The 27,970-nt window shown below is 43.7% G+C and overlaps 2 protein-coding genes and 1 long non-coding RNA gene across 4 annotated transcripts; 2 read left to right on the forward strand and 1 right to left on the reverse strand.

The window, feature by feature from the left end:
- Nucleotides 1-4,013: 4,013 nt before the first annotated feature.
- On the reverse strand, nucleotides 4,014-15,794 carry zc3h4 (zinc finger CCCH-type containing 4). Its single transcript, XM_026997693.3, has 14 exons — nucleotides 15,489-15,794; nucleotides 11,553-11,790; nucleotides 11,347-11,454; nucleotides 10,963-11,215; nucleotides 10,702-10,850; nucleotides 10,462-10,558; nucleotides 10,220-10,356; nucleotides 9,764-9,865; nucleotides 9,408-9,519; nucleotides 9,099-9,208; nucleotides 8,562-9,010; nucleotides 8,110-8,426; nucleotides 7,734-7,970; nucleotides 4,014-6,850 (listed from the first exon to the last, which is right to left on the reverse strand). The coding sequence occupies exons 1-14, from the start codon at nucleotides 15,566-15,568 to the stop codon at nucleotides 5,241-5,243; spliced, it is 3,999 nt and encodes a 1,332-aa protein (XP_026853494.2). The 5' UTR covers nucleotides 15,569-15,794; the 3' UTR covers nucleotides 4,014-5,240.
- On the forward strand, nucleotides 14,606-16,296 carry LOC113569704 (uncharacterized). The gene is made up of 3 exons (XR_003409822.3): nucleotides 14,606-15,252; nucleotides 15,758-15,897; nucleotides 16,115-16,296. It is a non-coding gene; the product is annotated as an uncharacterized LOC113569704 (long non-coding RNA).
- A 2,102-nt stretch (nucleotides 16,297-18,398) lies between these two features.
- On the forward strand, nucleotides 18,399-27,290 carry sae1 (SUMO1 activating enzyme subunit 1). Of its 2 annotated transcripts, XM_081700535.1 has the most exons (10): nucleotides 18,399-18,637; nucleotides 18,945-19,056; nucleotides 19,190-19,363; nucleotides 22,059-22,204; nucleotides 22,745-22,844; nucleotides 22,933-23,038; nucleotides 25,049-25,193; nucleotides 25,283-25,352; nucleotides 26,514-26,699; nucleotides 26,873-27,290. In XM_081700535.1, the coding sequence occupies exons 1-9, from the start codon at nucleotides 18,537-18,539 to the stop codon at nucleotides 26,658-26,660; spliced, it is 1,101 nt and encodes a 366-aa protein (XP_081556661.1). In that variant the 5' UTR covers nucleotides 18,399-18,536; the 3' UTR covers nucleotides 26,661-26,699; nucleotides 26,873-27,290. The 2 variants fall into 2 exon arrangements, with proteins under 2 accessions (XP_081556661.1, XP_026853451.2); XM_026997650.3 differs by lacking the exon at nucleotides 26,514-26,699.
- Nucleotides 27,291-27,970: the final 680 nt, after the last annotated feature.

Raw genomic sequence — 27,970 nt, forward strand, 5'->3', positions numbered from 1 at the left:
AAAAGGTCTCTAATAGCAATACTTAGAGGAGGGTTGTCTGTGTTTAAATAGAATTAAATAGAAACCATCTAGACAACTTGTCAGGAAAAAAAAAAAACATGCTGCCAGTCACAGTGGGGGATAAAGAAGCCCTGTTGTAAACGAAGAGGAATTGGTACAAGAAAGTTCAAACAAGCACTCTGACTCCAGGCAGCAAGGAAGACAACTGAGCATCTACGAGCAAAACAAGCCTAAACAGACTCAGTTGAGTTTACAAATTATCATAAAAAGATTATCTGCAGTACTCACAGATACACAACATTATATGCCATGTTTTTCGGCAGCTTACACACATTGAAGGTGTAGAGGTATGGACTGTGCATGCCAATCAGGTGTTGAACAGTGAGAAGCGTAAAGCTTATGTCTATATCAGGTTTATAGTCTACTACAGTCTTTTTCTGAATAAAGAGTTTTGGGAAATCCCCAATTTTAAACTAGTGTTAAACATTCCTTTAAGATTCAACATCATAACCCATAGGCAAAATAGTATTCGAGACATATTCAAGACTCTTTCTCACTTGTCAGCATCTAAGCCATACTCAAGGTCTCCTTTTCCTGTTCTGCCAGAATATGAAGGTCAGATGTGAAAGCCAAGACTTCCCAGAGCAGGCTCAGACTGTGCTTAGCCTCGACACGGCGTCCAGGCCCTGCGCTGCTCAGCCATCTCCCGCCCTCACAGAACACTGCCATGCCGTAAATCTCTCAAAAGGGCTTTTGTTGATTTGCCTGCAATGACGTGTACTGGGCACAGAAAATTCAACTGAAGAAACTCAGCAGGACAACTGACCATGCAAAAGGAGAGTGACTTCACCTTAGGCCTGGGGCACATTAGGCCTGGGGCACATTAGGCCTGGGGCACATACCCAGCTGCATGCTGGGAAGGGAGAATAATTCACTAACCTGAAGTGGAAAATAAAATCTGTAAATCCTTTTTTTTAAATTACAACCTACAGTAGTCAGTTTAAGGGGGTTAATTATTCATGCATTGTATTGGGTGACTATGCTTCTACCTACATAATTTTGTTACAGCATACTTATTCCTCTAAGATTTATCACATATTAAAATGTTTCTGCGTTTCTGCTTCAGCTGTCCATTACCCTTTTTTAAATAGTGATACATTCTTTTTTAAGAATTATAAAATCCCTGATAATGTACACAAGCATAACATTGTTGGCGTAGGGATGTTGTAAACGTGATAACCCCTGTCAGACATGCCAAATTTAAATGGACTGCAGACTGCTACTAAAAGCTGGTTTCTGGGAATTTATCAGCTTTTTATCCAGCAAGCCATCATGCACATCTCCTGATAATGCCCAGTGAACAGAGGGCACCGGATATGTGTACAGTACAAAACACACAAAAAAAGAACACCACAATGAGCAGGACAAGAAGGTTAACACAAGGGTATATTAAATCCAGTCCACTGACGGATCACAACACTGGCTAAAAATTGGTTATAGAGGAAGCTTGCTCCCTAAAGGTGGGGCTAAAGAAACACAATGAAAGAGGACCTGGGAAAAGCCACATCTGAACAGGAAAAGAAACTAACAAAACTCATGCCCCATTTAACACAGACAGTTCCCAGAAGACCTTGTGGTGGGGGGAAGTGAGCCCGTATAACAAGATTTACAAGACTTACTGTGGGAAAAGAGGGGACACAGTTTAAAACATCATGTAGCAACTGCTAGCCCTTATTCTGCATTCTACATAAGGCTTTGTGTTGGCCAAAAAAAATAAAAAATGAGTAGGATATATTGGAGAGTTCTGTTTACCAAAATATTGTAAACAAGTTCTTAATTTGCCACAACTTTAGTGTCAGACAACAGTCCAAAAAATGTGCGGTGATCAAGATACTAAAAACTCCTTTTAAGTGTTTAAATCTTTAAAACTCCACCTTTAAATTGTGATGTTGGAGAACTTTTACACGCAGCACAGCCTGCATTTTGTTATTTTTTTCCATTTTTAGCCATAACATTATATTGCATAACAAGCTATTTTCGCATGTTTGTCCTGTTCGTATGTCAGCTCATGGCCGAAAAAGGAGCAGACAGCCACTTTGCGAGCACTGAGGCACTCACTCAGCGAGCCAGCTCGACTTTGACTGGGGTTTATATCCCCCAAATGATGCCACGGATTTGTTTTCAAGTTTTCCCTGTTCTACTGCCTGTTGCAGAAAGGAATCTTCTCAGGAAGGAGGAGAGAAAAAAGCAAACAGGGTGGAACTCCTCGAGGAGGGCAGGAAACAGGACGGGGAGGGATAGGGAGGCTAGAGCAGAGTTTTCACGGGAAGCACAAACAGGACGGTTAAAGACATTTGGCAAGATGTACAACAGACTGCATTGCAGACACAGATAACGCTTGGGGTCCGATTATATTTCATGGGAGACGTTTTCTAGCTTTCATTGGAAATCATTATTACTCTGTGATTAGGCTTAGTGTTTGGGTCAAGAAAACCAGCCTGTTACATGGCTATTATACATTTCTAAAACTCTCAAACTGACCTAATAATTTCACCCAAAAAACTTTTTTGGACCAAATTATGCCACCTTATCCAGAAGTAGGACAGAGAAGGTTCTTCTTTCTAATCCACACTGAGACCGATGAAGACCTTAAGCACAAAAACAAACAGGGTGCGTGTTGTAAATATTTAGATTTTCTATGGTCACATAACCCTGCTGCATTGCATAAACTTTCATCAAATTTTGAAAGTGTCTAAACTATTTTAGGCTCTTTAAAAGCAACCAGAACATCCAAAATCCATCTGGAAGACTACATTTTGGCTGTGTAAAAGTATTTCAACACTGAATACCAATCAAGAAATACCCCAATTTACCACTAAGCACAAAATGGCTAGCAATAGTCTTGCCCAGACCAGGTTTTGATTAAGCAATAAGAGCCAGTATGGTCCTGCTACTACAGTCACTGTGCCTATAGTCTAGCAAATCTAGAGACAGATGGTGGTGTGAGTTCCTGCAGTTCCAAATGAGAAAAAAAGACATCAAGTTTCTGAAGCCCTACCACTGTAGGTATAAGGGACACCTCTGACCGACCCAGTTCAACTGTAAGGAGATCAAGAATGCTATATATACTCGAGCCTTCCCTCCATGTAACGTTGCCTTAAGGGGATTATGGGTAAAAATAAATACCAGAGAAATCTTGTGAAGGCTGTGCTCAGTACTTTTAAATCTGGAATGAAGAAACATGAACGACTGCAGCACAAGCACCAGTTTGAAAAAAAAAAAGAATCCTTATATGCTAGACATTTGCAGTTCTGGAGTTTCTACTAGACAACCAAAACACTTTATATGCTCATAAACCAAATGTAGCTGTTTTTACTCCAGGCAAATTCCTTTGCTTAAAATTATCATTCCCTCATAAAAATCTGGAACAGCAAACATAGAGTGGTACAGGGTGTGGAAAGGCTCTGAATAAATTACAGCTTAATGTCTATTGCATGCAAAGGAAACTCCAAACTACTTTGTTTTTTACAACAAAGTTTGAACCTGATATCCAAACCGCATTGCTATAGTTAAAAAGCTTAATTATCAAATGTAGGCTCAACAGATGGTTTGATTTTTGTCTGTCCAATGGAAAGTGGCTAGAACTGGGAAGCCATCGCAACCATGGTGTAGAAGCAATTTAAAATGCTTTTCTCTTAGCAAATGAATCAATGCCAAAGAAAACTTGATTTATTGAGGAATGTCTTTGTTTTAAAGTTAGACAGGTCATTAATTGCGATTGGTGATAATGCACTACTGAGTACTGCTGGGAATTTGTGACAGACATTAATAGAGTGACGTGTAACCCCTGATCCGAATGGGGGAGCATACGGCTGCGGAAACTGGGAAATGACACGTATACGGGTCAAAGATAAAGAGGAAGAGAAATACTGTCAGATGAATGATGGCCATGTGCAACAATCACTTGAATTCTTAGCCATACTAAACACATGTAGTAGAGTTTCAGACCTTCACCTTGTTCAATCTGATGTTGCCTTTATTAAATATTTCACAACCTTACCTACACTGAATGGTTACAAAATGTTACCTCTTGTCAAATATGGACACTTTTCAATATACAAAGCAGTTTTTCCCAGGGGCAAACCTAAACAAAACACAAACAAAAAAGTTGATTTTCTTATGTAGTCCTCATGAAAAATCTCATGTTCCAGGGTAAGATGGGAAGAACAGTTCTTTTACTGAAAAACAAAAGCATTACATAAACCTCTCTCGCATATCTCAAGTCCATTTACACTGCAGGTGGGAAAAAATATTTATATACTGTACAAATATGTATATAGAATGATTCGATTCTACTACAATGTGGACAAAGAAAAAGCAGATTTCTCATAAGTATAAAAAATAAATTAAAATTTCACATGTGAAACACTTAACAGAGGGGTTTTTCAGTTATACAGTTTTGTTACTCGGAGTGGGAGCTGAGAGCCCCAAGCATAAGGGAGGTACCCATAAACAGCCTTTAAAAAGAAGAAAGAAAAAGAGAGCAAAGCAAAACAAGGTCCTCAGCTGAACCAAGCACAGACCACTGGAGAGCTAAAACAGTTTAAAAGAAGTTAAATCGCCGACGGGACAAAATGCAGAAACACAACGTTGCTAACATTGTCCTGTTAAAGCAATGAAGTGGCAGTGCATACTCCCATGGATTTGTCCTGCTGCAGAGCCGATCGTAGGGGACTGGGATAGTGACATGCCCCTGCCATCTACCTTCTGCTCTATGAGAAGATCTCTCATAGAGCCACAGGGGTCCATCACAGAGAGGGGCTGGAGGTGCTCTATGGCAGTGTATATGGGTCATCTTCCAATCAGATCACTAAACCATGGGTCATCTTCCAATCAGATCACTAAACCAGAGCCTACTGACAGCAGGCCACAGACTAATGAAAAAACACATCTCCTTTCGAAAGCCCAGGTTTATTCTTACACTTTGAGAAGAATTTAAAATGAATACATCTTAAATGTTCTCATTTGGTTTTAAAACAGACATATATTTTTATAGCTATCTTTGTGTGTCCCCCCGCTTCACCTTATATTCTCATTGTATTCCCTTCCATCCCAAACACAAGTCCTTAGAAGTGTGAATACTGTGATGTGGAACGTGGTGCTGCAGCGGTACTCTCCTTGCACATAAGGCATCGCCGAGGCCGAACGCTCCTGAAAGCCTTAAAGCTCTGTGTCCGAGTTCACTGACAGAAGGGCGAGGCTGTAGGGTCAAAGCCTTTGAAAACATCCTTGAGCGAAGCACTGTCCTGCTCAGCAGCATCCGGCTGCGCGGGGCTATTGCCCCCAAATGGACTGCCCGTGCCGCTGGGCTTGCTGGCTTGCTTCACCACGCTGAAGAGTGTGGACACAGGCAGGTTGTGGACTCCCGCCGGCTGCTCGGTGCCCACAGAACTGCCCTGGCTGGGTTGAGAGGGCCCTCCGGGAGTAGGGGCTCCGGCAGCACCCAAGCCAGGGGAGGGCGAGGGTTTGGGTCGAGGCCGGTTGTAGCTGTTGTAGCGATCGGTGGTTTGATCGCCACTGCCCTTGTCCGGCTCGGGCTGGTCTAGAGCAGACTTGCGGACGAACAGCGGCTCCTTAGCCTTGGGCTTGGCCGAGGCGGATGCGGCGTCGGCGGGTTTGGGCTCGACGGCTGGTGTGGTGGGCTCCAAACTTTCCGATTTGTCCGAGCCCTGTGTCCGTGGGTCATACAGGCTGATGCTGCTAAGGACGCTGCTGCTCGCGCCTGCGCTGCCGCCTCCAATTCCTCGCCCGGCCCCTCCCGCCGACAGCAATCGCGGGTCGTAGGGTGCGATCGTGGGCGTAGGTGAGGTTGGGGCAGGGGGGCCAGACGACGATGCCGACACGGGCAGAGCTGGAGGTTCCGAAGGCTGCTTGAGGGCAGATTTTTGCGGCTGAAGGCGAGGGTCAGCCACAGCCTTCCGGGCCATGCGGGGGTCTACGGGCTTTTCGGAGGGGGTGGATGCAGGTGGAGCCGGTGGTGGAGGGCACTGAGAGGGACCGGACGAGGTCGCGTTAACAGTCTTGAGGATGCGAGAGAGCAGCTCATAGTCCGGGAGGGAGGATGAGGAGGAGGAGGCGGACTGGCCAGTCTGCTCGGCGAGGGGGGCCGAGGCTGGCACGGGCGCGGGCATGGCCGTGTGGATCTGTTGTTGGGCGCGTGACAGCCGCGGATCCATAGAAGTGACTGGCGGGATGCCGGGCGGCAGTGGGAGGAAGTCCTGCTTGGGAATGGGGACGGGGATGAGGTCTTCGGGACTCCACAGCACCACCTTGGCAAAAGGTGGCTTGGTCAGCACCACGTCTTTCTTGATGTGGCTGAACTGCTGGAGCTGGGAGCGGGGGTCGCGCAGGGCCATGCCCATCAGCGGATCCAGAGGGATGGGCACATGCTTGTCCCTCAGCATCCTCTCCCCCTCCTCTTCCTCAGTGGCAGCAGGGACCAGGGGTGGGGGCTTATACACAAGCGGGGGCTCAGGTTTGGGCGCAGCGGCCTGCCGGGCGAGGCGGGGGTCAGCGGGAGCGGAGGAGGATGGTGAAGAAGAGGGGTTGTGCTCGGGGGTCTGAGAAGAGTCAGGGGCGCGTGCCAAGCGGGGGTCCCGTGCCAGCCTGGGGTCTGCAGGCCTGCTGGGTGCTTGCACCGGCTGGGCCTTCTGCAGACGGGGGTCGCTGGGGGCACCATCAGGCTTCTGGGGCCCCTGGTTTTGACTCTGCTGCCGTAAAGTTTTGAGAATCGATGTGACACTGCCACCACCATCTTCATCTTCGCTAGAATACCAAATTGCAGAATCACCTGAAACACACAAGAGACCACAGAATGTTTAATAAGAATGGGAAGATACTATTTAAAGCTGTCCATCTAAAATACAGGTAAATCTCCAGTCAAGATAGACCACAGCAGCTGCACACTTTCAGAGATTTTACTGCCTTGTTGTTACATACTGATTATGAAACCCATTATGCAGCTGGTGTAAGAAAAAAAAAGTTACACTGGAGAGATCTTGAAGACAACACCTGTGACACCCGAGAGCTAAATGATTATTCACATTTGGTTTCCTGTCCCTGATATCCGCTTTAAATGGTGTATATGACCAATTGTGCCATCTGTTAGTCGAGCACTAAGGTGAAAACAACTCTGAAGACCAAAGCATGTTTACAGGCTTTAGAGGTTCTGCACAGGGTCATGCACAGAACTGGGTCCTTGAGCTGCTTCCTGCATGGGAGCTGCCTCTTCCAAAAAAAAGACTGTATATACATACCACAATTATGCATTTTTAAGTCGAATGTATTGTAACAACAAAGCTGAATTTCTGCTCCCTTTGAAGTGTGCTGAAGTCATGCGGATTTACTGAAAATTAGCACAGAATCTAATTTGGTAAATATTAAACATTAGTGCAAAGAAAGCACCTATAACAAGCCAACTCCAGTTTAACATGAAAGCCTGAAACAGGCTTAAGTGATCAAATCTTTGATTAAATGTGACATTTGTCATTACATCCTTTGGGCAATCTCAACATTTTAGGGATAGACACTTTGATATGTACTTTTACAATCCTTAAAATACCAGTGTTGCTGTGATAAGATGGTGCTCGAGAGAGTTGTCACATCTGGGTAATTTTTTGTTTTCACTGCTATGGGTGAGCATGGGTGGTGGGACCTGATGTGGTTGGCTGTACCTTCGTTATCCCTCTCTGCGCCTCCTTCGGCCAGTCTCCTGGCCCTCTCCTCCTCTTCCTGCTGCTTCTGCTGGATCCTCATAAACAGCACACGCTGCGCTGGAGGCAGGAAATCTGGGACTGTTATTCCGGACTGGTTTGCTGAGCCTCCATTGGCTGGGCCCTCCATGCTCCCAGAGCTCTGGTTCCCTGAGGACATGTCACTGAAGTTTCCACTAGCTCCCTTGTAGCCATCACCTATGGCCAGAGGCAGAAATATATGCAATAAGATTAAATATCTCAGTTTACACAACACAATATTTAGCAATGCAAAGTCGGATGGGAATATGCTATGATGCATTTGTCTGGACAGCTATTCCTCGGAAGGTAAGCTCACCCTCGGTGCCTCCCCCTTCCTTTCCCATGCTTTGCTGCTGCTGCTGGTAGAAATTATCGTAAAAACTGCGACCAGGTCCGCTGCCGGGGGCCATCATGGCTGGGTTCGACGGCCCTTCTCCTGAACCAAAGTTCTGCATCATTGCTGAGGGACCTTGGTTCATGTTCGGTGAACCCATGGGGGCCATTTCGTGAGGCCCATTGGGCCCCAAGTGTCCAGGTGGCACTGGCCCAGGGAAACGAGGTGCACCAGGAGGTCCTGGAGTGGGGCCCTGAGGTCCTGCAGTGCCTGCTGCAGCAGCACCAGTATTTGGACATCTGCAAAGTAACAAATTCAATGGTCAGTCATTTCTAAAAGCATCAAGCAGCAGGAATTTAAAAAACATTTATATATAGGTCATGAACAAAAATATGCAACTGAATAGCTGTTGTGAGAAAAGAGAGAGGACCGACCTGACACCCAGCTTTTGTGCCAGCTGTCCGGTGGGTTTCACGACAATCTCGAACAGGGATGGGATCTTCTTGCTTGTGTTGCCCCCGCAGGGAGGCGGAGGACCCAGGGCTTGTGGAGGTGGACCATTTGGGTTTGGTGATCCCTGGTACGACCCTCCATCTGGGCAAGGTGCAGGGGGTCCAGGACAGGGTCCAGTTCCGGGACCTGATCCAGATCCAGGGCCAGGGCCGGGACACAAAGGACCGTTAGGGGGCATGTTGCCCGGTGGTGGGGGCCCAGTCATGCCAAAGTCCATGGGGGTAGAAGAATCGGCTGGGACAGGCCTTGGGGGTGTGGGGAGAAGGCCAACTCCAGGCGGGGGTTTTGGCAGGGGATTAATGCCTTGCTTTTTCAGCTCTTCCACTTCCTTCTCATCCTCTGCGCCAGCCTCAGCATCCTCAGCCAGCATCTGCACAAACGGCAAACAGCTCAGCTTTGGAAGCAAGAAAGCAAGAGCAACACACGTGATGTAGGTTTTCCCTGATAGAGGGGCTCACCTTATCCAGTAGTTCTTTTGTGTCATCTGTCAGAGGTTCGTGGGAGAACATACAGTCATCTCCGTTCACACAGTTGCCTGTAGTGTGGAACAGCTTGCATGGGAAGTCCCGTGCTTTCGAGTCAAGGAATATTCTGCACCAATCTGGGGATGAATTACTGAGCCCAGACCCATAACAGCAACTTGCCTATGAAAACATTTTTTGTTTCTTTCTTTTTTTTAGCAGACAAGGTGTTCTTGGTCAGTCCATTAACAAATGGTACAGCTGATAATGGCTGGCGACAAAAAAAACCCAACTATAGCAGGATATCATGCATGTAGGGGCAGTTTTCAGCCCGAGCGCAAAAGCCAGTGATGTAGAACTTGCACAGTTCCTTCTTCTTAGGCAGCTCAATGTCATGACTGAAGTTGCAGTGCTCACCCTGCCAATCACAGAGTTAACAATAACCACAGTAGTCAGGTTAAAAAAAAAAAAAAAACAACCCTAAATTAATTATACAATTTGGTTGACACAATGGCCTATTTTTGAAGGTTCACTGAAAAAAACTAAATTAATTATACCATTTGGTCGACACAGTGGCCTATTTTTGACCTTAACCAAACTATCACTGCCTAAAAATGCATAATTAATTTAATAATTAAGGTCAAATGAATCTGAACGCTTACCCATGTACAGCGGCCCTCGATGTAGTACTTGCAGATGGCCTTGCCTTTCTTGTCCTGGCCGTGTTTATCCTGGTCATGTTTCCTCTGGCCACCACCTCCATCCTACACAATACATAGTACTCTTGAGCTATAAGTACTCATATTTTACTGTTGGTGTTCTGTGAGAAGAGGATTGACCAGAGCAGTAGCTCTCCACCCGTACTTCCAACGTACCACTGCTGCAAACGTATACCTCAACATACACAAGCCAAGTAATCAGGATAAAGTTATCTAACTTCAAACAGGATTGGAATGTCAACAAAAACCTGGATCAGTCTCCAAGTTATATGTAAAAACCATTGACTTTGGCATTCAAGTGTTCCCACAAACGTTGACTGAATGGACCAGCAGTGTCGGGTAAGAGCTGAAGCTGAGCACGTCTGCTCTAGTGAGCTGTGGGCTGATTCAGGTTCTTACCGTCGTGTCCATATCTCCGTTGTTGTCTTCATCATGGCCTTGGTCTCCTCCACGGCCCCTCCCTCGATTCCTCCCTCTGCCCCGGTTCATGCCTCTACCTCCCTTACCCCGTCCACGACCCCGCCCACCCTTACCACCTGCAAATAAACAAACAGATAAGATGCTTTGCATAAGCATACCTGTTGCGTTCTAAAATTAATTCAACAAATTACTGTTAGGTACACAGTGCACTTAAAACTCACCACGCCCTCTATCCTTGGATTTCCTATACTGGTTAAGTTCTTTTGAGTAATCATCATAATCATCGTCCCCCATGTTGTCATAGTCGTCGTCACCATACTGTGAAGTACAATTGTAAATTTCAAAAACTTCAAACAGTCTGTGGTCTTATCAAAGCAACAGCCAAAAAAACCCAACCCATCAGTCATTTGTAAACACATGAAAGATTAATGACCATCAGCTATTTGTGAGCTGGAACTAACCTCCATTTCATCTCCGTACATGCCGTCTCCTTCCTCATTCTCTCCTCCCATTTTGCCTCTTCCTCTTCCTCTGCTTCCTCCTCGACCCCCACGACCCCTCATCCCTCCTCTGCCCCGGCCTCTCTGGTTCTTCATTCGCCCTTTACCGCCTGCAGGGTAACATCAGAACCATCAGCACTCATAACCAACTGCCTTACCCACAGTGGCTCTTCCCCTGGTGGCACGCGAGAGGCATTCTCGTCCTGCCAGGACAGCGGTTACCTCTGCCACGCTGGCTGCCCGGCGGCCCTCCGCCGCCACCACCCTCTTTGGCCTTGCGGTACTGGTTAAGCTCTTTGGTGAAGTCGTCATAGTCATCTTCACCCATGTCCTCGTCCTCCTCGCCCTCATAGTTCTCTTCATCATACTCGTCGTAGCCGCCGTAGCCCTGCTTGTCCATTTTCATATAGCTGCCCTTCTTCGGCATGGGCCCCCCATGACCAGGAGGAGGAGGGGGGGGGTAGCCTCCGTGAGACTGGAACACAGATCACAATTAAGACGCCAGCCAACTGGATACTGGGGTTCCATGGCTTCCACATCTACAGTGACTCGACATGAAGAAGAAGGAAAAAAAACAAAAAAAAACAATTAAGGAGTTTCACTCACTGAGGGTGGGTACTGAGGGCTGTATTCCCGATATTTCCTCTTCTCGCTGGGACTGTAATCAGAGTCATCGCTGTAGTCTGAATGATCGTCGCTGGACGAGGCATGCCGCTGCCACAAACACATGCAGATAAATCAGACTCGACAACAATGCGGACAGACTCCAACACGTGGAGCACCAGCTACCCTGCGTAAGCATGCACACTCACCTTGTGTTTTGATTTTCGCCTTTTTTTGGCCCTCCGCTTCTCTTTCTCCCGCTCCCGCTCCCGCTCCCTTCGCTTTTTTCTCTTGCGACGGTGGCCCTTGTCGTCGTCCGAGTCGCTGCCGTGCCGCTCCTTGCTGCGGCGGGGCTTCTCCTCCAGCTCTGGGCCCTCGGCGCTGGGCACCTCCACCTCTCCTCCATCATCTTCCAGCTCACCCTCCTCCAGCTCACCATCCTCTTGCCTGGTAGATACATACATACCACAACTGGCCATCACTAAACAGAAACAGAAACCCAAACCCAAAGAAACAACCTTCTAGATCAGAGTTTCCTTTATATTTTTTACATCTCCTTACAATTACCCCGAAGGAAATATCATCCTTATAAGCAGAAAATAAACATTGCATGAAAGAGATTATAAACAGATGTGTGACCCAAGGAAGTAACAGATACCTGTTATGTAAACCTGTTAGGTAAACATATGTAAACATTTGCTATGGACATGGATTTATTAAACTCGTTTTGCACACATGGTTATGTTCCAGTTGGTTTAAGGGTGTGATTAAGGGTCCTTTTCACCACCTTTAACACATACTATCATTTGCATGCTGTCAGCTTGCAGACAGGATATTCTGAGGTTGGCTCAGACTACCCTGATTAGCTCTGCTGTCTTTTGACTGTGTAAGAGTGTAGTAACATTTACTACATAGTTGTATGACATTAGTGTATTATTTCCCATTTATCTCACAGCTCAGAGAATCCACAGCAATGCCTTCGCACATTAACATCCATAAATTCTGGTTCTGCTCACTGAAACTAGAGACTCAATCCAGAAACCTCTACAAAATAAAACTGCAGTGAAATAAAAAGTAGCAAAGCCATATTGCTGAAAAACTTTCTTTAAGCTTAAAGGGCCAGGACCAGATTGGGACAGGTTTGCATGAGTTAAAAGACTTACCTAATGCTATCTACTAGCCTACTGACTGATGCAATGCACCAGCTTGGTTATGTCAGACTGGGAGTGTCCAGTGTTCTACATAATACGGGAGTGTCTAAAATTCTACCCTGCGAAACTGTACAGATGTTTTTCTTAAATACAATTTTAATAAAAAATAGTAAAATATAAACTCATAAGAGTAAATAGTTTTTTGGTTATCTACAATAGCTTGAACTATCCATTCACAACTGCAGACTATCCGTATAAAAAAACCTATCCCTGTTAATAACCCCGTAGCAAATGTGAAAGTGTACCATCATTCAGCTCAATAGAAAATGGTGATCTGTTCACTGCTGAATTCACTCAGACAACAATATAGGCTATTTCTATGGCATAACCATGTTATACCCCCTCTAAGTAACACTTAGGTAACTGCTGAATAGCCATAAGCATATGTACACTTCTGAAAGGTTTGTCTAACTAATACATTACAATGTAGGTACTGAATATTTGTTAAACCCAAAACTGATTTACACTCAAAAGAACTAACAGGTCAATATGGTTCACACAAATAATTATCTGATATCAGTGAACTGTTATTTTAACAGTCCTACTAAATAGACACATCGTGGAAAATCCAACCATCTTAGGAACAACTTTGGTAGCTAGGACAGCAAACAAAATAATTTTCAAATACTTCACTTCTAATAATCACTATCACCTTTCTATTCTCCCTAGTCACTGGAGAGCAGAGTGAAAGCAAATTCTAGTATTTGCGTCACTGCAATCAAGTTAAGGGGACTTGGCAAATTTCACACACCGCCATTCTTAAAATCTGAAACATGATACTTTTAAAAATCATAAATTATATAATACTCTAATCAGTCTATGTACTAGAACTGTGATAAAAAAATAAGGTATTTAAAACTTGTGCTGCTACAAATAAATCTTCGTCTCCAACAACTGCATAGCTTTGACTGTGAGGTTGTCTCCCTGTACTGTGCTCAATGTCCACCTACTCTGGCAGCCTGAAGTGTGAACTGACCTCCAAATTCATAGTACATGGGTGGTATTGAAGTAACTCAAACAAAATGTTACAAAGAGTTGGCCAAACTCTGTAAACTTGGTTTTAGAGTGAGCCAAACGTTTGTACAATTATATGGGTGTGAAATTACTGCTAGATATTTTTTTGTCATATTTGCATGTAACATAAAAATGTCATCTTGGCACTAATGTAAATAACGACTGGATAACTGGGCTCTCTGCTCATGCAGTTAACTGTGAGCAAAAAGACATCCATGTAATTAGGGCACTGACAAAAAAAACAACAAAAAATTAAGGTGTATTCTAATATAATAAGTTTACGTCGTCATCCAATAATAAAAGCAACGCTCATCAAACCACAGAAAGACTTGAAACAATACAGAGCAATGAAACTATGGCTCCTACAATGCTATGAATTGAACATGCTCTCCTATCTCCATATTACCATTCAAAAGCACTAGTACTGAACATTTATCCATTGTTTGGACTTCATGTTTGCTATAAAGGGGTGATAAGTAATGCAATGGGTGTAAAGTTACACGATTTGGGAATCAGTGAAATTGTGAAACTGGTGTTTTTCTTCACTTTTAGGACCTTGAATGCTTTTGAGACTTTGGGAATGCACTGAACCAAGAGGGTGTTTGTGAAAATACATGAAATACATGCTTCTTCTGAAACTGGACAAAACACTAAAAACTGAATATAAAATTTCCAATTTCAGTTTAACTTCATATACAGAGAAAGATACATACATGTAACTTAAACGAAACTTGACATTTAAGCTATATAAAATTGGGAAATATAGTTAACTAGGAAGCACTAGGGAGAAAAACAATCTAGATGTTAAAAAAATATCTAGCTACCAAATTTAAGGAACATTTTGATTGTCGGGTGAAAAAGTAAAAAAAATAAAATAAAAATTTAAAATAACAGAGAGAACGGGAGGAAACTGTTGGCCAGTGTAATGTACTAGATAATTAACTCGTATAGCGAGCTAAAAATAAAGTGTACTTTTGACTTTAGGCTTGCTTCCGATGATCTCCATACTATGCAAATAGTCGTGCTAAAGCTAAATGTTAATGGCTGAAAAAGCAATAAACACGATGCAAAACAATATTTTGGGGCCTTGGCCAGCGGAAAAAAATAGTGCGCAACTCGCCAGCTAGCCACCTAGCTAGCTCAATTGTTAATGCTAACATTTTGTTTAGCATTAGCTTAAGTTGGTCAAATTCTACCAAATCTGCCGTGGCCAACTACACTTTACCGGAGTTAACCGTCGTGTTGGGTTAAAAACCGCCGCCGTCGGTAACACGTTTAATGGCCGGCCGCTGCGCTATTCGAGCGGTTTCTTACTTGGTCCTTTTGACAACTTATCGGCTAACATTAGCTACAGATAGCTAGCCTCAGATAGCATACGTGGCTAACGATGAGGAAGTCCACATCATGTAAAGTAGCTTAACCTAGCCGGTTACTCATTCCTGTTGGACTTGTAAGCGTCTCCGAGAACACACAGGCTTCGTTTTGAGAAGGAAAAAAAAGAATTAAATTAGATTAGTAACTGTAGCTAAGAAGAGTGGAGTTAAATAGCTGGCGTTTACTCAGGTCCATTTGTTCTTTACTATGAGGAAGACTGAGTTACATGGTCGATGCTCTTTGCATAGTGGCCATTTAGTCCTTCGATGATGGCAAGAGCCTCGAACAATGAATGGATTTCTAAATTCTGGTACGTTTCTGAGCACATCCCTGACATATCTGAACATTTCTCTTGACTCGGGTATGACCTTCCAGATTGCGCTGTGCAACGTTTCAAGATGGCGTTCGTTACCTTGTTTCCCAGAAAAAGTCGACTTTAATCCCTTTGAAAGAAAAAGAAAAAAAAGCAAAAGAATACCCGTGCTTTTTGTATTTAAAAAGCAAAGGATAAATAAATAGTTGGATAGAAATATGATATTACTCGACCTTTCATCAGTGAGAAGGCTGTTGTGTTCGTGGTTGGCTGTTGGGGAGTTTGGATGGACAGTCATGCTTTCCACAGCCATTTCCTCTAACGTACTACATTCAGTGCAAAAAAATCGACTCAGGACTCGACTGGCTTATGCGTTAATTGACTTGGATCTACTTGTTGATTGGTTTTAGGAAGAGTTTCAGTTCATAGCAGTTAATTCCCATTAACAGTTTGAAAGAGAAACATGCTGAAACGTTCCTGAAGTTCTCTCCGTCCTCTACAGTGGCGAGGTGAAATGAAACTCATTCACTCAAAATGGCGACGGTTCTTCTCCGGAGGAGAAGGGGCGGGGTTAGCGGGCACTGACGTCATTGCGGAAAAAAGGGACAGGGAGGGGCGGAGTCAAATTATCCACGGGTACAAGTAGGTACTGAAGTAGTGACTGTTAAAGTAGTATAAATTATTAAGATATTTTAGGTACTTATTTTTTCTCCTTTCCCAATTATTTATTATTGCTATTATTATATAATATACTTTATTATATAAAGTATATATATTCTATATATACTTTATATTATTGTATTTTCTGGCTCACTGGTTGATAATTTTGATCTATGTATGCACATTATCTTCTTATCAGGGCTGCAACTCAGTTGGAATAGCTAGGACTGGAGGAAAAGAAGGATTGTAGACAAATGTGTCATTGCCACAAGACTACTGTGCATTCTCTTGAATTTGTTGTATGTTTTATAGAAAAAATATTTTGAAAGGAAATTTAGGTACTTCTAAAAATGCCTGATAAATAAATAATATAGTAATTTGTTTGCTGGAGTCTTTTATTTCTGTTGACGAAAAGCTATGTTTGAAGGCATGAATAAAACCCAATGGCCTTTTCGCATTCCTGTGAATCACACTGTTCACACACTTAGTTGACTTAATACCAACATCATTTACTTAATTTACATTGTGTGGTTGTGTTTCTATGTTCTTGGAGGCAATGAAATAAGACATTTGTAGGCTTGCTGTATTATTAGACATTTCTATGTAACTTTTTAAGACATCCCGGGGCAACACTTGGTTGTATTCAAACTTACTGAGAGAGGGGTTTCATCATTATTAGAATTCTATTTGCAATATACACTATGTCTTAGCTGCATCACACACATCATGTCATGTAATGAAGGCTGACGGCTGAAAAGATCAGCACAGACTCTTCTGTTCTCGGCAGCTCCTCCTGTAGGACACTCAAATGCATCCAGGCCAGCAGTGAGAAATAATCCCTCCAGCGGGTCCTAGGGCTGCCACAGGGCCTTGTTCCACTGGGACCAGCCTGGAACAGCTGTAGTGGGAGCCAATCAGGGGGCTTCCTTATGAGATGCCAAAACCACCTTAGCTGGGTCTTTTGAGGAGCAGTGGCTGTGCTGTGAGGCCTTCGCAGATTTCCAGAGTTCCACATCTTATCGCAGAGTGATATTGTCTGCTTTTTGTATTTGCAAAATTATTATTTTGGTCACTACCCATGTCTCATTAACATAGGTGAGGATAGGGAAGTAGATTGGTCCAGTACACATAAAGTTTCATCCTTGCACTAAGCCCCACTTCAGCACCACATTCCGATCCAGAGACTGCAACACTGCTGCTGCTGACCCAATTCATTTGCTCACTCATGAACAAAATCCCAAAATATTTAAACTCCTCCACAGGGAGGCATTCCATTATTTTCCAGGAGAGCACCATGACCTCAGACTTCGAGGTGCTGATCTTCATTGCAACCACTTCACATTCAGCTACAGATGCTGCTAAGAGGATGACATCATCTGCAAATAACAGAGAAGCCACCTCTACGTCCCCATATTGGACACCAGTCTGGCCTTGGCTGCACCTCGCAATACTTTCCATGACAACCACAAACAAGAGTAGAGACAAGACACCCCACAGTGGAAAATTAACTTATCACCAACAATGCAGACTCTGCTCTTAATCAGTTCATACATAGACTGGGCCAGCTGAAGCAGCAACCCCTATACTCTACAATCCACGAGTGTAGACTCTTCCTGGGATGCTGATGAGTATGATTTCCCTATAATTGGATCACTACATGGTACCCTTTTTTAAACAGAGAAACCAACACTCCAGTTTTGCAGTCTGAGGGCACTGTAGCCATGCTCGATGCCAAACTGAAGTGGCATGTTAACCAGACATCCCCATCCCTGTCCAATATCTTCAACATCTCCAGTCAAATTCATCCACTCTTGCTGCCCTGAGGCTTTTCAGCTACCAGGGTTTCACTCACAGAAATGGAACTATGAATCATCATTGGTTTTCTTGTATTCAATTTTCAGATGCATTATTATAAGGACTTTGTTGTTCCTACCCACACTCCTGTCTGAAGCAATTTGCTGCACTGCGCTATGATTGCACAGGCATTTGTAGCTTTTGTTTTGTGTATGATAATGAATTTAAAGGAATTAATCAACTGATCTAAACCGTTATTTTGAGTATTTGAATTAAATGTTCGCGATGTATTTAAATTGTATTACAACAGATCGTCACAGGACTGTGAGTCAAACGAGAAAATAAAATGACAGAAGCCCACCGATTTAATTCTTGCTGCATTAAACACTAAAATGACAGGCCAGTGAATTTATTGAGTACATTTTTAAGTTTATGGGGTATGCAAACACGATTGTAGACACAACAATATCTATTTTTATGTCCTGAAGGAGCATGCTGGACTTTTGGAGTGTTATTTTACAAACCACAAAATCATTGGCTAACGCCTCTAATTTGCTATCAATGGCACTATAACGGAATTATGAGCATATTTTAATATTTCAACGTGTCAAACTAGCACGGCGCAACTGTGCGGTCCAAGATGCAAAGACCTCCGCAGTTACTCGCGCGTTATCATACGTCATCATTCTGCGCCTTTTTGAATTCGACCAAGCGGGACTTTTCTTGCTTTGAATGGATATCGCCAAAATCTGAAGAAGTTCCTTAATACTACACATTTTCAGCAATATTCTGGATTATTTAAAAAAAAACAAAAATAAATTTTAGCGATGATTGATATGATTGAAAAGGAGGACAATGTTATCACAGAAGAAGAAGCTGCTCAATATGACCGGCAGATTCGTCTGTGGGGTCTGGAGGCACAAAAGAGGTTAGCTGACTTAGCTAACGGGCTAGCTTGCTAATTAATAAACACACGTTTTCCCTACAATTATTTTCCAAATTAAAATGCAAGTCGTTCACAATAAGAATTTATATGGACTGCATTCAGTTAACCGCCTGTGAAATATTTTACTAACATCTACAGGATTAGCTAGCGTTAGTTAGCCAGCTAACGTTAACAGGAGGCGAACGGAAATTACATTACTGCTGCTTCACTTGCACTGTCTGTAAGGTTAAACATATCATGGAGATCCATGGAGTTGTATGTGAATAGTAATACGTGGACTGTTCATCAGGCTGAGGGGGTCTCGAGTGCTTCTTGTTGGACTCCGAGGTCTCGGTGCTGAAGTGGCCAAGAATCTTATTCTAGCTGGAGTGAAAGGACTGACTCTTCTGGACCACGAACAGGTACAGAATTGCAAATGCATCTGTCAGTCGTGCACAATAAAATAGAACAACCCCTATAATAACAAGTAATGCACATACTTGCAAATGTAAGGAAATAACCCTTATATCCACATTGCTGCTCATTCTCTTTCAGGTCACTGAGGAGTCCAGGCGAGCTCAGTTCCTAATCCCGGTGGATGCAGATGGTCAGAACCAAGCCCAGGCCTCGTTGGAGCGGGCACAGTTCCTCAACCCTATGGTAGACGTGAAGGCAGACACCGATCAAGTGGAGAACAAGTCTGATAGCTTCTTTCTTCAGTTTGATGCGGTGAGTGCTATAATTTGGGTTCGTTCGTCCATTGAGTCGGTGACCACACAAGACCAGATGTGTAGGTTCTTTCTGGTGGTCGTTTGCCTGGGCTGTTTTTTAAAGTTTTATATAAAAGTTATTTTTAATGATGCACTGTTAAGAGGAAAACAGCATGCAAAAACAGTATGAAATTATATTCATATGCAAAGATTAGATACATGTGATTCTCCCAGTCTTAGAAAGTTATTACATTAGATAGTAGGTTTTGACCCTACATATTAAGCATCATTAAATGGTTTGACGTCATTCAGTGTGACCAAAACATATTAAATAATGGTATTTTAGCAGGCATGTCTTCAATAATGCCTGCCACAAATTCCATTTCAGCTATTTTAGCCTGAAGCAAATTGTCTTAACAATGTCTTAACAATTAAAAATAGATAGATAGTTTAAAGGCCAAGTCTGGATGTTTTTGGAAAAAATATTTCCAAGAGAGCTTTCGCCTTCAAAATTGTTTACTGCAATTTCAGTGGCACCCCATCTGTAGCTGGTTGAAGCATCTTTTAATATATTCTTGAGCCTTTCCAAAACAATGTTTCTGTCTGTATGTCTGTCTGTCTGCTTGCAATGCCTGCAGTTTCCTTCATGGCCACTAGATGGAGTACGTTTTCCATGTTTATGTTGGCGCTGTTTGTAATCAAGGTTTGGATATGGCTGTATTGTTTTCGCCGCTATAATTTACTATTTTTCAAGGTGTGCGTCTCCTGAAATTCGAACCGATAAGGAAATATGAATGTTAACGATACAGTGGTTTATATGTTGTAGTAGAAGGTATTGGGGTAATGTAGTGTTTAATAACTGAGGCGTGAAAATCATGAACGTTTTTGTGGCATCAACCCTACATAGAAACAATGAGCATCTCCCTTTTTCAGTTCCAAACGCAGATAGCTGCAGGTCACGAAAAAAAATGCACATTCCTTGGTGTAATGCCATTCTTTTGCTCACAAACTGGACTTGGGGCCCATTCTTGTTTACGAGTGAATTTATCATCAGTCAGTGAATGTTCAAAGTGCATGCGAACTGCCTCTCAGCCTGTCTGTGTTTGCAAGCCATCAGATATCTCCCAGTGGGAGTACCAGTGAGAGTTGAGGCGGGAAAGAGATGTGAGTGTGTGTGGCGGGGGAGGGGAGGGGTGGGGTGTCTAGCACAGACATTTTTGTACTTTCATCTGCACCCACTGGTATTGGAGAAATGCGCTTATAAGGAAAGGTAGTGTGTGGAGTATCTTCTGTACCCCACTGTCTGCCTGTGACTGGCAGCTTGGACTCAAGGGGAAAGTTGTTCATTATGTAGATGAATTCAGTCTCGCGTCTTCAATGGCCACCTGTCTTCAACAGCTACAGCACGGTGTATTAAAGTGGTTGAGCCCGTTAGCAAGGAAAGAGACTGACAGCTCGTTAACCTGATATATTCAGGGAGGATGGTGTGAGCAAAGTCTGTCTACGCCTCTGTCCTTACCAGTTCTGATTAAATTATAAGCTTCTCAAAAGGGTTTTACATCAGTAAGTTTTTAAGATCATTATCTCAGCTCCCAAAAAATAGGACACATTGTGGAGCAGGTCATCTCAATGTCTTGATATTGATTTTTTTGTTTTTTCTTTTTACATTTCCTCTAGATGTCACTGTTTGATTACTGGAATGTGGCTGGGTTATGGCACAGGACTGACTGGCGTGACAGGGGAAGTGCTTGTTTTTATTTTAATAAAGGCCACGATCCCAGAATTCCTTTGTTGCCATCACCGCTGTGCTGTTTGGTCTGTGTTAACGACAGTGGGCACAAAGTCGCATGACCCCTGTCCTCTCATCTGGTAGCTCATTTCCATCCTTTCTGAGAAGCATCATTAACACTCAGCTTCAGATTACATAACAGTCCTGCTGTGTTGTTGAATCTCTTGAATTCAACGTTCTTGGCGTTCATTGCTTATCAGTGAACGAGTGCCGCACGGGTGTTCTGGCTGGAGGAGTAAACAACAATTGTATGGCTGTAAACAACCCCCAGCCTCAACTGATAAAGCGACGATGCGCTGTGCTCTCATGGGGGCCGCCCACTATCCTCACCAGGCCACTGTGTGTATCAGTATTTAGGGTAAATAAAACAGAGACGTGTCCATGCCAGCACTTTATCACTCATCCAGAGTGGGAGGTGCCAGGCTCGGTGTACTGGATACGGTGGGTCAAGCCCTCTCGTCAGAGGTCCATTATTACAACCTTTCCTCTCAAATGTTTGTATCTGATCCCCAGAAATGTACACTGGGATCCCCCACACCCCCGTTATTAGGAGTTGTAAACCAGGAGGGGGATTTTATCATGAATAGTAGTTCACGTTCGTCTGCTTCAGAGAGATAACTTATCTCTGACGGGTTGGAGCACACATGATAAGTTTTTTGTGTAAGGATTTGAAACATATTAGCTAATATGCAGTCTGAAAGCACGTGAACCAAAGCGTGAACTCCTGAAGCTGATAAGGAGGAAGAGTTGACCGTAAGAGATCATCGTTCTCTAGAATGGTCACGTTTATCTTATACCTTCAGTGGCAGTAGAAATCCATCAGAGGCTAATTTCACGTTAAAAACCGAAGACTAAATAAAAACTAAAATTGAGTTGTTGTCTTTTTATAACCTGGTCTAATTGGCACTGACTGTTTTGCTCCAAGGTTTGTCTGACAGGCTGCTCCAGAGACGTGATGGTGCGCGTTGACCAGCTTTGCTCGTCTAGAAACATCAAGGTCTTCTGTGGGGACATCTTCGGTTACCATGGATACATGTTCTCGGACCTTGGCCCGGAGCATCATTTTGTAGAGTATGTAACTTCCTGCTGCTTTCCCTTTTCTTTCTTTTTTTAATGAATTCCTGGGCCAGTATTCTTGGTTCCACTACCACCCCCCATTTATGGGGACATTGACTTCATATTTTATTCTTCCTTTTCATGAGTAATGTCACACAGTTAGCTGTATACAGATATAACGGTGATGAGGTACCACAACCGCTCTCTCCCACAGCACCCTCCTATCCGTCCATCTCTCCCATCCTAGCCATCTTGTGAAAAGCAAGAAAAAGAGAACTGAAAAAAGGCAGGAAAAACATACAGACTATAGGCAAATTGGATAAGACAGGACAGATCTACAGAAACACTTGAAAACAAGTAATAACACCCCCACCCCCCATTTTGGCACGCTAAGATTGATTTGAGTCGTTTTTAAATTCTATGTATATTTTTCCCTTTCTTTAAAAAGTATGAAAAGAGGAGTCAGACTTCCTGATACTTTCAGGTGTGTGGTGGTGTGGTTTTGACGTGTCTGTGTGTGTGCGCGCGTGTGTGCGTCTCTTGCTCTCTCCTCAGAGAGAAAGTGAAGATAGTAAAATCATCTGACGAGACTAATGATGGACCCAAAGTGAAGAAACCCAAAGTTGACCCTAATGAGACTACCATGGTGAAGAAGGTATGCCTGGTATATTCTCCTTTGTCATCACCTGTTGCTCAACAAAGCTTGTAGTTATTCATTGTCTCCTGTTGCCTTCTGTATAAAGATGGCCAGTTTCTGCTCGCTCAAAGAGGCGCTGGAGGTAGACTGGACGAGCGAGGAGGCCAAAGCCAGCCTGAAGCGCACCCCGCCAGGCTACTTCTTACTGCACGGTACCTGACCAACGGTCTGCCCCACACCCCAGGCCCCCATAGAACTCCACGCGTATAGCCCACCTGCTTGCTGTGTCCCTGCATGCATGAAACGTGACCGTGGTCTTGGCGTGGGATTATGCAGCTGAGCTTGCATTAAAGGGGTAAAATGCAAAAGTATTTGAGAGAGGCAGCATGTAGCCCCACCCACTCAGTTCTGTCATATGCCTATAGCAGCTCACAGACCAGTTAATCTCCAGTGAGATAATTTTAGAATGCACATGAAGTGTGTTTATTTGGCAGAGTGACGAATTCAGTATTCATCATACATACACACACACACTCACGCAGTCACAGTGCAGTTAGTGGCTAGAGGATGTGATCGGATGACTGTTTTACATAACCTAATGTGCTTATTTGTGGGTTGTTTGTATGTCAGTGATGCACAATGACAGGGTGATGGTATAGCACAGAAACAGACGAGCGGCTTTTCTCTCTCTCTCTCTCTCTCTCTCTCTCTCTCTCTCTCTCTCTCTCTCTCTCTCTCTCTCTCTCTCGCTCTCTCTCTCTCTCTTCCCTATATGTCAAGTTTATTCTTTGTCTAATTATGGAAAACATCAAAATCCTCTTTAGTGTTGGGTTACACTGGGCACGTTCCACTGACGAGCACCAACCATTTTCTCTAATGAGTCTTTTTATACAAGCTTATCTGGTGTCCCCATAGAGGGCATCTCGTTTTCCATCACACGCTGCCCATGGTCAGTCATGTGCGGTGACTTTGAAAGCGAAAAACACACACTGTCTCCACCCCTGTCAAAAAGGGCACCATTTGGCAGAAATGGCTTCAGATGCTCCGTCGGCCCCTCCTTCACAAGCACCCATGAATCAGTGGAAAGAAAAACACGTCCTATTTGTGTGCTGAAGCACTGAACGGTTAGAGACAACATCAGAGTGCTTACAAATGGTGTGCGATGGCTGAGCAGCTTTTGAGGAAGAACTGTTTCCTCCGTCCCATCTGGCTGGTTTAGCGGAGGTTATGTCAGCTCACTTGGGGGGGGGGGGGGGGGTTAGTGAGACAGATATTGTGTCACTAATTTGAATCTTTCCTAAACCTCAGGCATTGCACACTGTTTGATGTAGTTTCCACAGTGTAGGAGAACTGCAAAGCAGACTTTTTGTGTCATGTTTAGCTATCTTTAGTCACTTACCAAGTTTACTGGCTCTGAATTAAAAATGTTAGAAGTATTTGAAATGGGGTGGGAAAACGGGCACACACTTATTTGATGCATTTACATATATACATTTATTTACATACATATATTCATACATTTACATGTATGTCAAAAGTAGTATCTGCAGTATACTGTACAAGGTTTTCAGAGAAATTGGAGTTCAAGAAAAAAATAGGTCCTCTATCAGATACGCAAGCTGTTAGTTCTAGGACACGAAAGCAGTTTCGTGAGAGAAGAACTACTTTGCTTGACCAGGTGAAGAGCTTTTGTCTGAAACGTCCTGTTTCTCTGGAAACCTTGTATACTACACAGCGATTTCTACTGTCTCTATTATCTGTTTCTTTATCTACAGTATACTACAATAATTCCTTGAACTCTTCACACACACACGTACAGTATTGGTAAAGGACAGGGGTGGGTGTTTTTGTTGTGTGTGTGTGTGAGACAAAGAAGTAAGAAGTGACAAAGATCGACCACAGTACTTAGACTAAGAGGTACCACTCACTCCAAATGCCATCGCATTAAGCTCTTCGCACTGCTGGCTGGCTCACGCTTAAACCTCCCATGCAGATCTCTTGAAAAATAACTAATGCTTCCTTAATGTGTGTGGTGGTATTTGTCTTTATGACTGGCGAGGATTTTGTGAGTTCTAGTTTTTGGTGTGTGGGTGGACCAGACAGTCAGTGTTGGTGTCTGGTAACATTGCATGTGAATGGCCCTTGGTTTAATATCACTAATCTACCTCATGCCCTGATTACAGTCCTGCTCAGACCCCCGATCCTTCTTCCTTATCCAACAGTGCTACTGAAATTCCGGACAGACAAAGGTCGCGACCCTCACCCAGGCAGCTACGCCGAAGACTCCTGCCTGCTCCTTCAAATCCGTGACGACCTCCTGGAGGCCGTGGACGTGAATCCGGAGCTGCTCCCGGACAGCTTCGTCAGGTCCTGACCAGTACAGTCCCTGCAGTGGATGTCGCAGGTGCCTGGGCCACGGGCGCTAACCCCGTCTGCATGCGTTGTTGTCTTTACAGCACCTGTTTCTCCGAGATGGCTCCGGTGTGTGCAGTGGTGGGGGGAGTGTTGGGACAGGAGATCGTCAAGGTAAGATGCCACACCTTCACTCGCAGCCAAGCGAGATCTGCGTGACAGCACTAAAGAAACACGTCCCAAGAGTGAGGACACAGCGCAAATGCTGTCTTATTTTGTAGTCGATTTATTATTTAGCATAAATGTATATTATTTTAATGTTATACATTAATTTTTCTCTTCATATATTTAAGAGGTTTTTTACAATAGGAAACAAAACATGCATAAATGCTTTCAGAAATGCATAACCGTTCCTATTCCTTATGCCCCTCAGTCTTATTCCTCAGCATAGAGGAAAATGAATAATTATGATGACGATAAGAGTTGGTAACAATATATAAGCAAAGTAAGAGGTCACTTCAGCTGTTGTAGCTTCTTTGACTGTAGCCAGGCGTGGGTTAACCCTCCCAGGTGATAGGTAAGCGTGTCGTCTGTCTGTGGTAGGCTACTGTGCTAAGTCACCCCTCTGTTTCAGTCTTGCTTGTCTGAGCATGTCTGTTTATGGATGGATATATGCGAGTTAGTTTAAATTATTTCCATATTCATATGATATATTTTTTTTAGCATTTTAAAAAGTATATGGAAATGTTTAGGGTGTTTTTCACAGTACATGTTTTTACTGAATGCATCATTTCAGTATCAGTGTACTTGGCAAGGCTCTGTAGCATTGAAGCATTCCTTCCCTCCGTGCAAAATTGGTGAAGAGTGTTGGAAGGGAATTGAGATCTGTACTGACGACAAACGTGGGTGGATGTTTTTATATTGTTCATTTTCATTAGCAAAAGCAGTTTTTCTTTTGTACCATAAAATGGGGTACAAAATTCTCCTCTATACAGTGGAACGTTCATGAAATGAAAGTGGTTTTTCTGATAAGGGTCTGACTGGACCATATGGCATCTGCCCTCCCCATTGGAATCTGGGATATAGCCAAACCTTTTAGCTGCTGACACATTTTAAATGCCAGAATCGTAGAGGTAACATTCCGGTCACTGATGAAATCCAACTCCGACTGTTTGAAATCTTGGCACAAAGTCCACATAGAAATCAAAATGGTCTGAGGAGCCACACCTGATAAGTAAACCAGGCGCAGGTAAACGAGCGCGAGCTGGTCATGTTTGGGATTGGGGTGAAGATGGATGGCGGCTGTGTTTACATAGGTGCATCAACCCTGTGTAGGGTTATATAGGTCCAGGCGCCCAGTGGCGAGTGACCTCATCGCCTAGACTGGGGCGTGCTGGAGTTGTTCAGAGGAGGCTGGTGGAGTGTATGGCATGGCTTCACCATGGCCCGAACAGGCCGCCGACCCGCATGGCAGTGGAGTGAAGCCAGGCTGTCTCGCCATCTCTTTGCATGATGAAACAGGTTGCAACTCGTACACCGCGTCCTGCACTTTTCTGCCCCTCACGCACCAACCACCAGCACTACAAAGCTCCAGCCCAGTCACTTCAGGGTTAGGGCGGTCCTGATGGCTGCTCTGCGCTGTGTTCTGTTGTTTCTTTACTTTTTTACTTTAAAAAAATTTGTTTTTTTTAAAGGCACTGTCTCAGAGAGACGCCCCACACAGGAACTTCTTCTTCTTCGATGGGCTCAAAGGCAGCGGGGTGGTGGACTACTTTGGAAACAAATGACCACAGAGCACACCAGGAGATGGGCGTTTGAAGTGCGGGCCCTCAAGGGACCATGGGAAATGGAGTACTTTTAAGTATTGCAAAGAAGCAAAAAAATCTGGCTGTTTTAGGACTATGAAACTTTTGAAATAGTAAGCAAAGCTTTGAAGCCAGGAAGATGTCGGGCAGCTTGTAGGAGTTGGGTTTTTTTTTGGGGGGTGACTTATACACACACACACACACACACACTTTTTTCGGCTCACGGTTGTGACAGTCAACAAGTTACATGGCAAATTTTGTGGTTTTAAATTTTGTAATTAAAAAGATCAGAGATGTTGTTTGTGAATGTGTGATCTAGGTTCAAAGCATTATTTGTCTCTTCTGCTTCCTCATTTGGTCTTTCTTGCCTGTTATTTAAAATCTTTTTTCCCAGTTTCAGAAACTACCTTCCCTCTACACTGCTTTTATTTCCAAACATTCATATATACATACGCACATACACTCACAGTATGAAGCTTATTACACAAGGGGTAGTTTCTGGATGGCACAACAAGTCACTTGGACGCCATTGGGGAAACGGGTAAACACCTAAGGGAGATGAGTTCATTGTTTGTATCAAGAAGACCATTAGTGGTTGCATAACTCATTTATGACCTTCACCGAGGTGAATGTGGTGACGCAGATCAGCCTTGCGTGCTTGGTGACTCACAGACATAAGAGAAACAATTAGTGTTTTGATTGGGAAGTTTTTTCCCATTAGCTAGTGAGTCCTGCTCCTCCAGTCAGGCCAACTGAAATTCCATACATCATCCATTGGTCAGTTTGCTGGTGTAGAGGACCAATTTTGAGTAAATGCAAATTGTTACTTAAATACAATGGGGGAAATGTAAACAACTTAATTACTGATAATTGTGCTATGCATATGCAAATCGATTGCATTCGAAGGTGGTTGCTCAGGAAAGCACCAGACAGCTAGACTGTCAGCTGACTTATAGGACTGGTTAGGCAGGTCAGGCCAGTGGCGTG

Source organism: Electrophorus electricus, chromosome 17 (genome assembly GCF_041902795.1).
Source record: "Electrophorus electricus isolate QZ-2024a chromosome 17, ASM4190279v1, whole genome shotgun sequence".
Classification (NCBI taxonomy): Eukaryota; Metazoa; Chordata; class Actinopteri; order Gymnotiformes; family Gymnotidae; genus Electrophorus; species Electrophorus electricus.

Coding starts and splice junctions, on each gene's coding strand:
- zc3h4 (XM_026997693.3), bottom strand. CDS start 15,568: ATGGCTGTGGAAAGCATGACTGTCCATCCAAACTCCCCAACAGCCAAC. Junction 9,209..9,407: donor AAACTGCCCCTACATGCATG/ATATCCTGCTAT, acceptor ACTCGAAAGCAC/GGGACTTCCCATGCAAGCTG. Junction 6,851..7,733: donor CGCAGAGAGGGATAACGAAG/GTACAGCCAACC, acceptor TGTGTGTTTCAG/GTGATTCTGCAATTTGGTAT.
- sae1 (XM_081700535.1), top strand. CDS start 18,537: ATGATTGATATGATTGAAAAGGAGGACAATGTTATCACAGAAGAAGAA. Junction 19,364..22,058: donor TCTTTCTTCAGTTTGATGCG/GTGAGTGCTATA, acceptor TTTTGCTCCAAG/GTTTGTCTGACAGGCTGCTC. Junction 22,205..22,744: donor CCGGAGCATCATTTTGTAGA/GTATGTAACTTC, acceptor CTCTCTCCTCAG/AGAGAAAGTGAAGATAGTAA.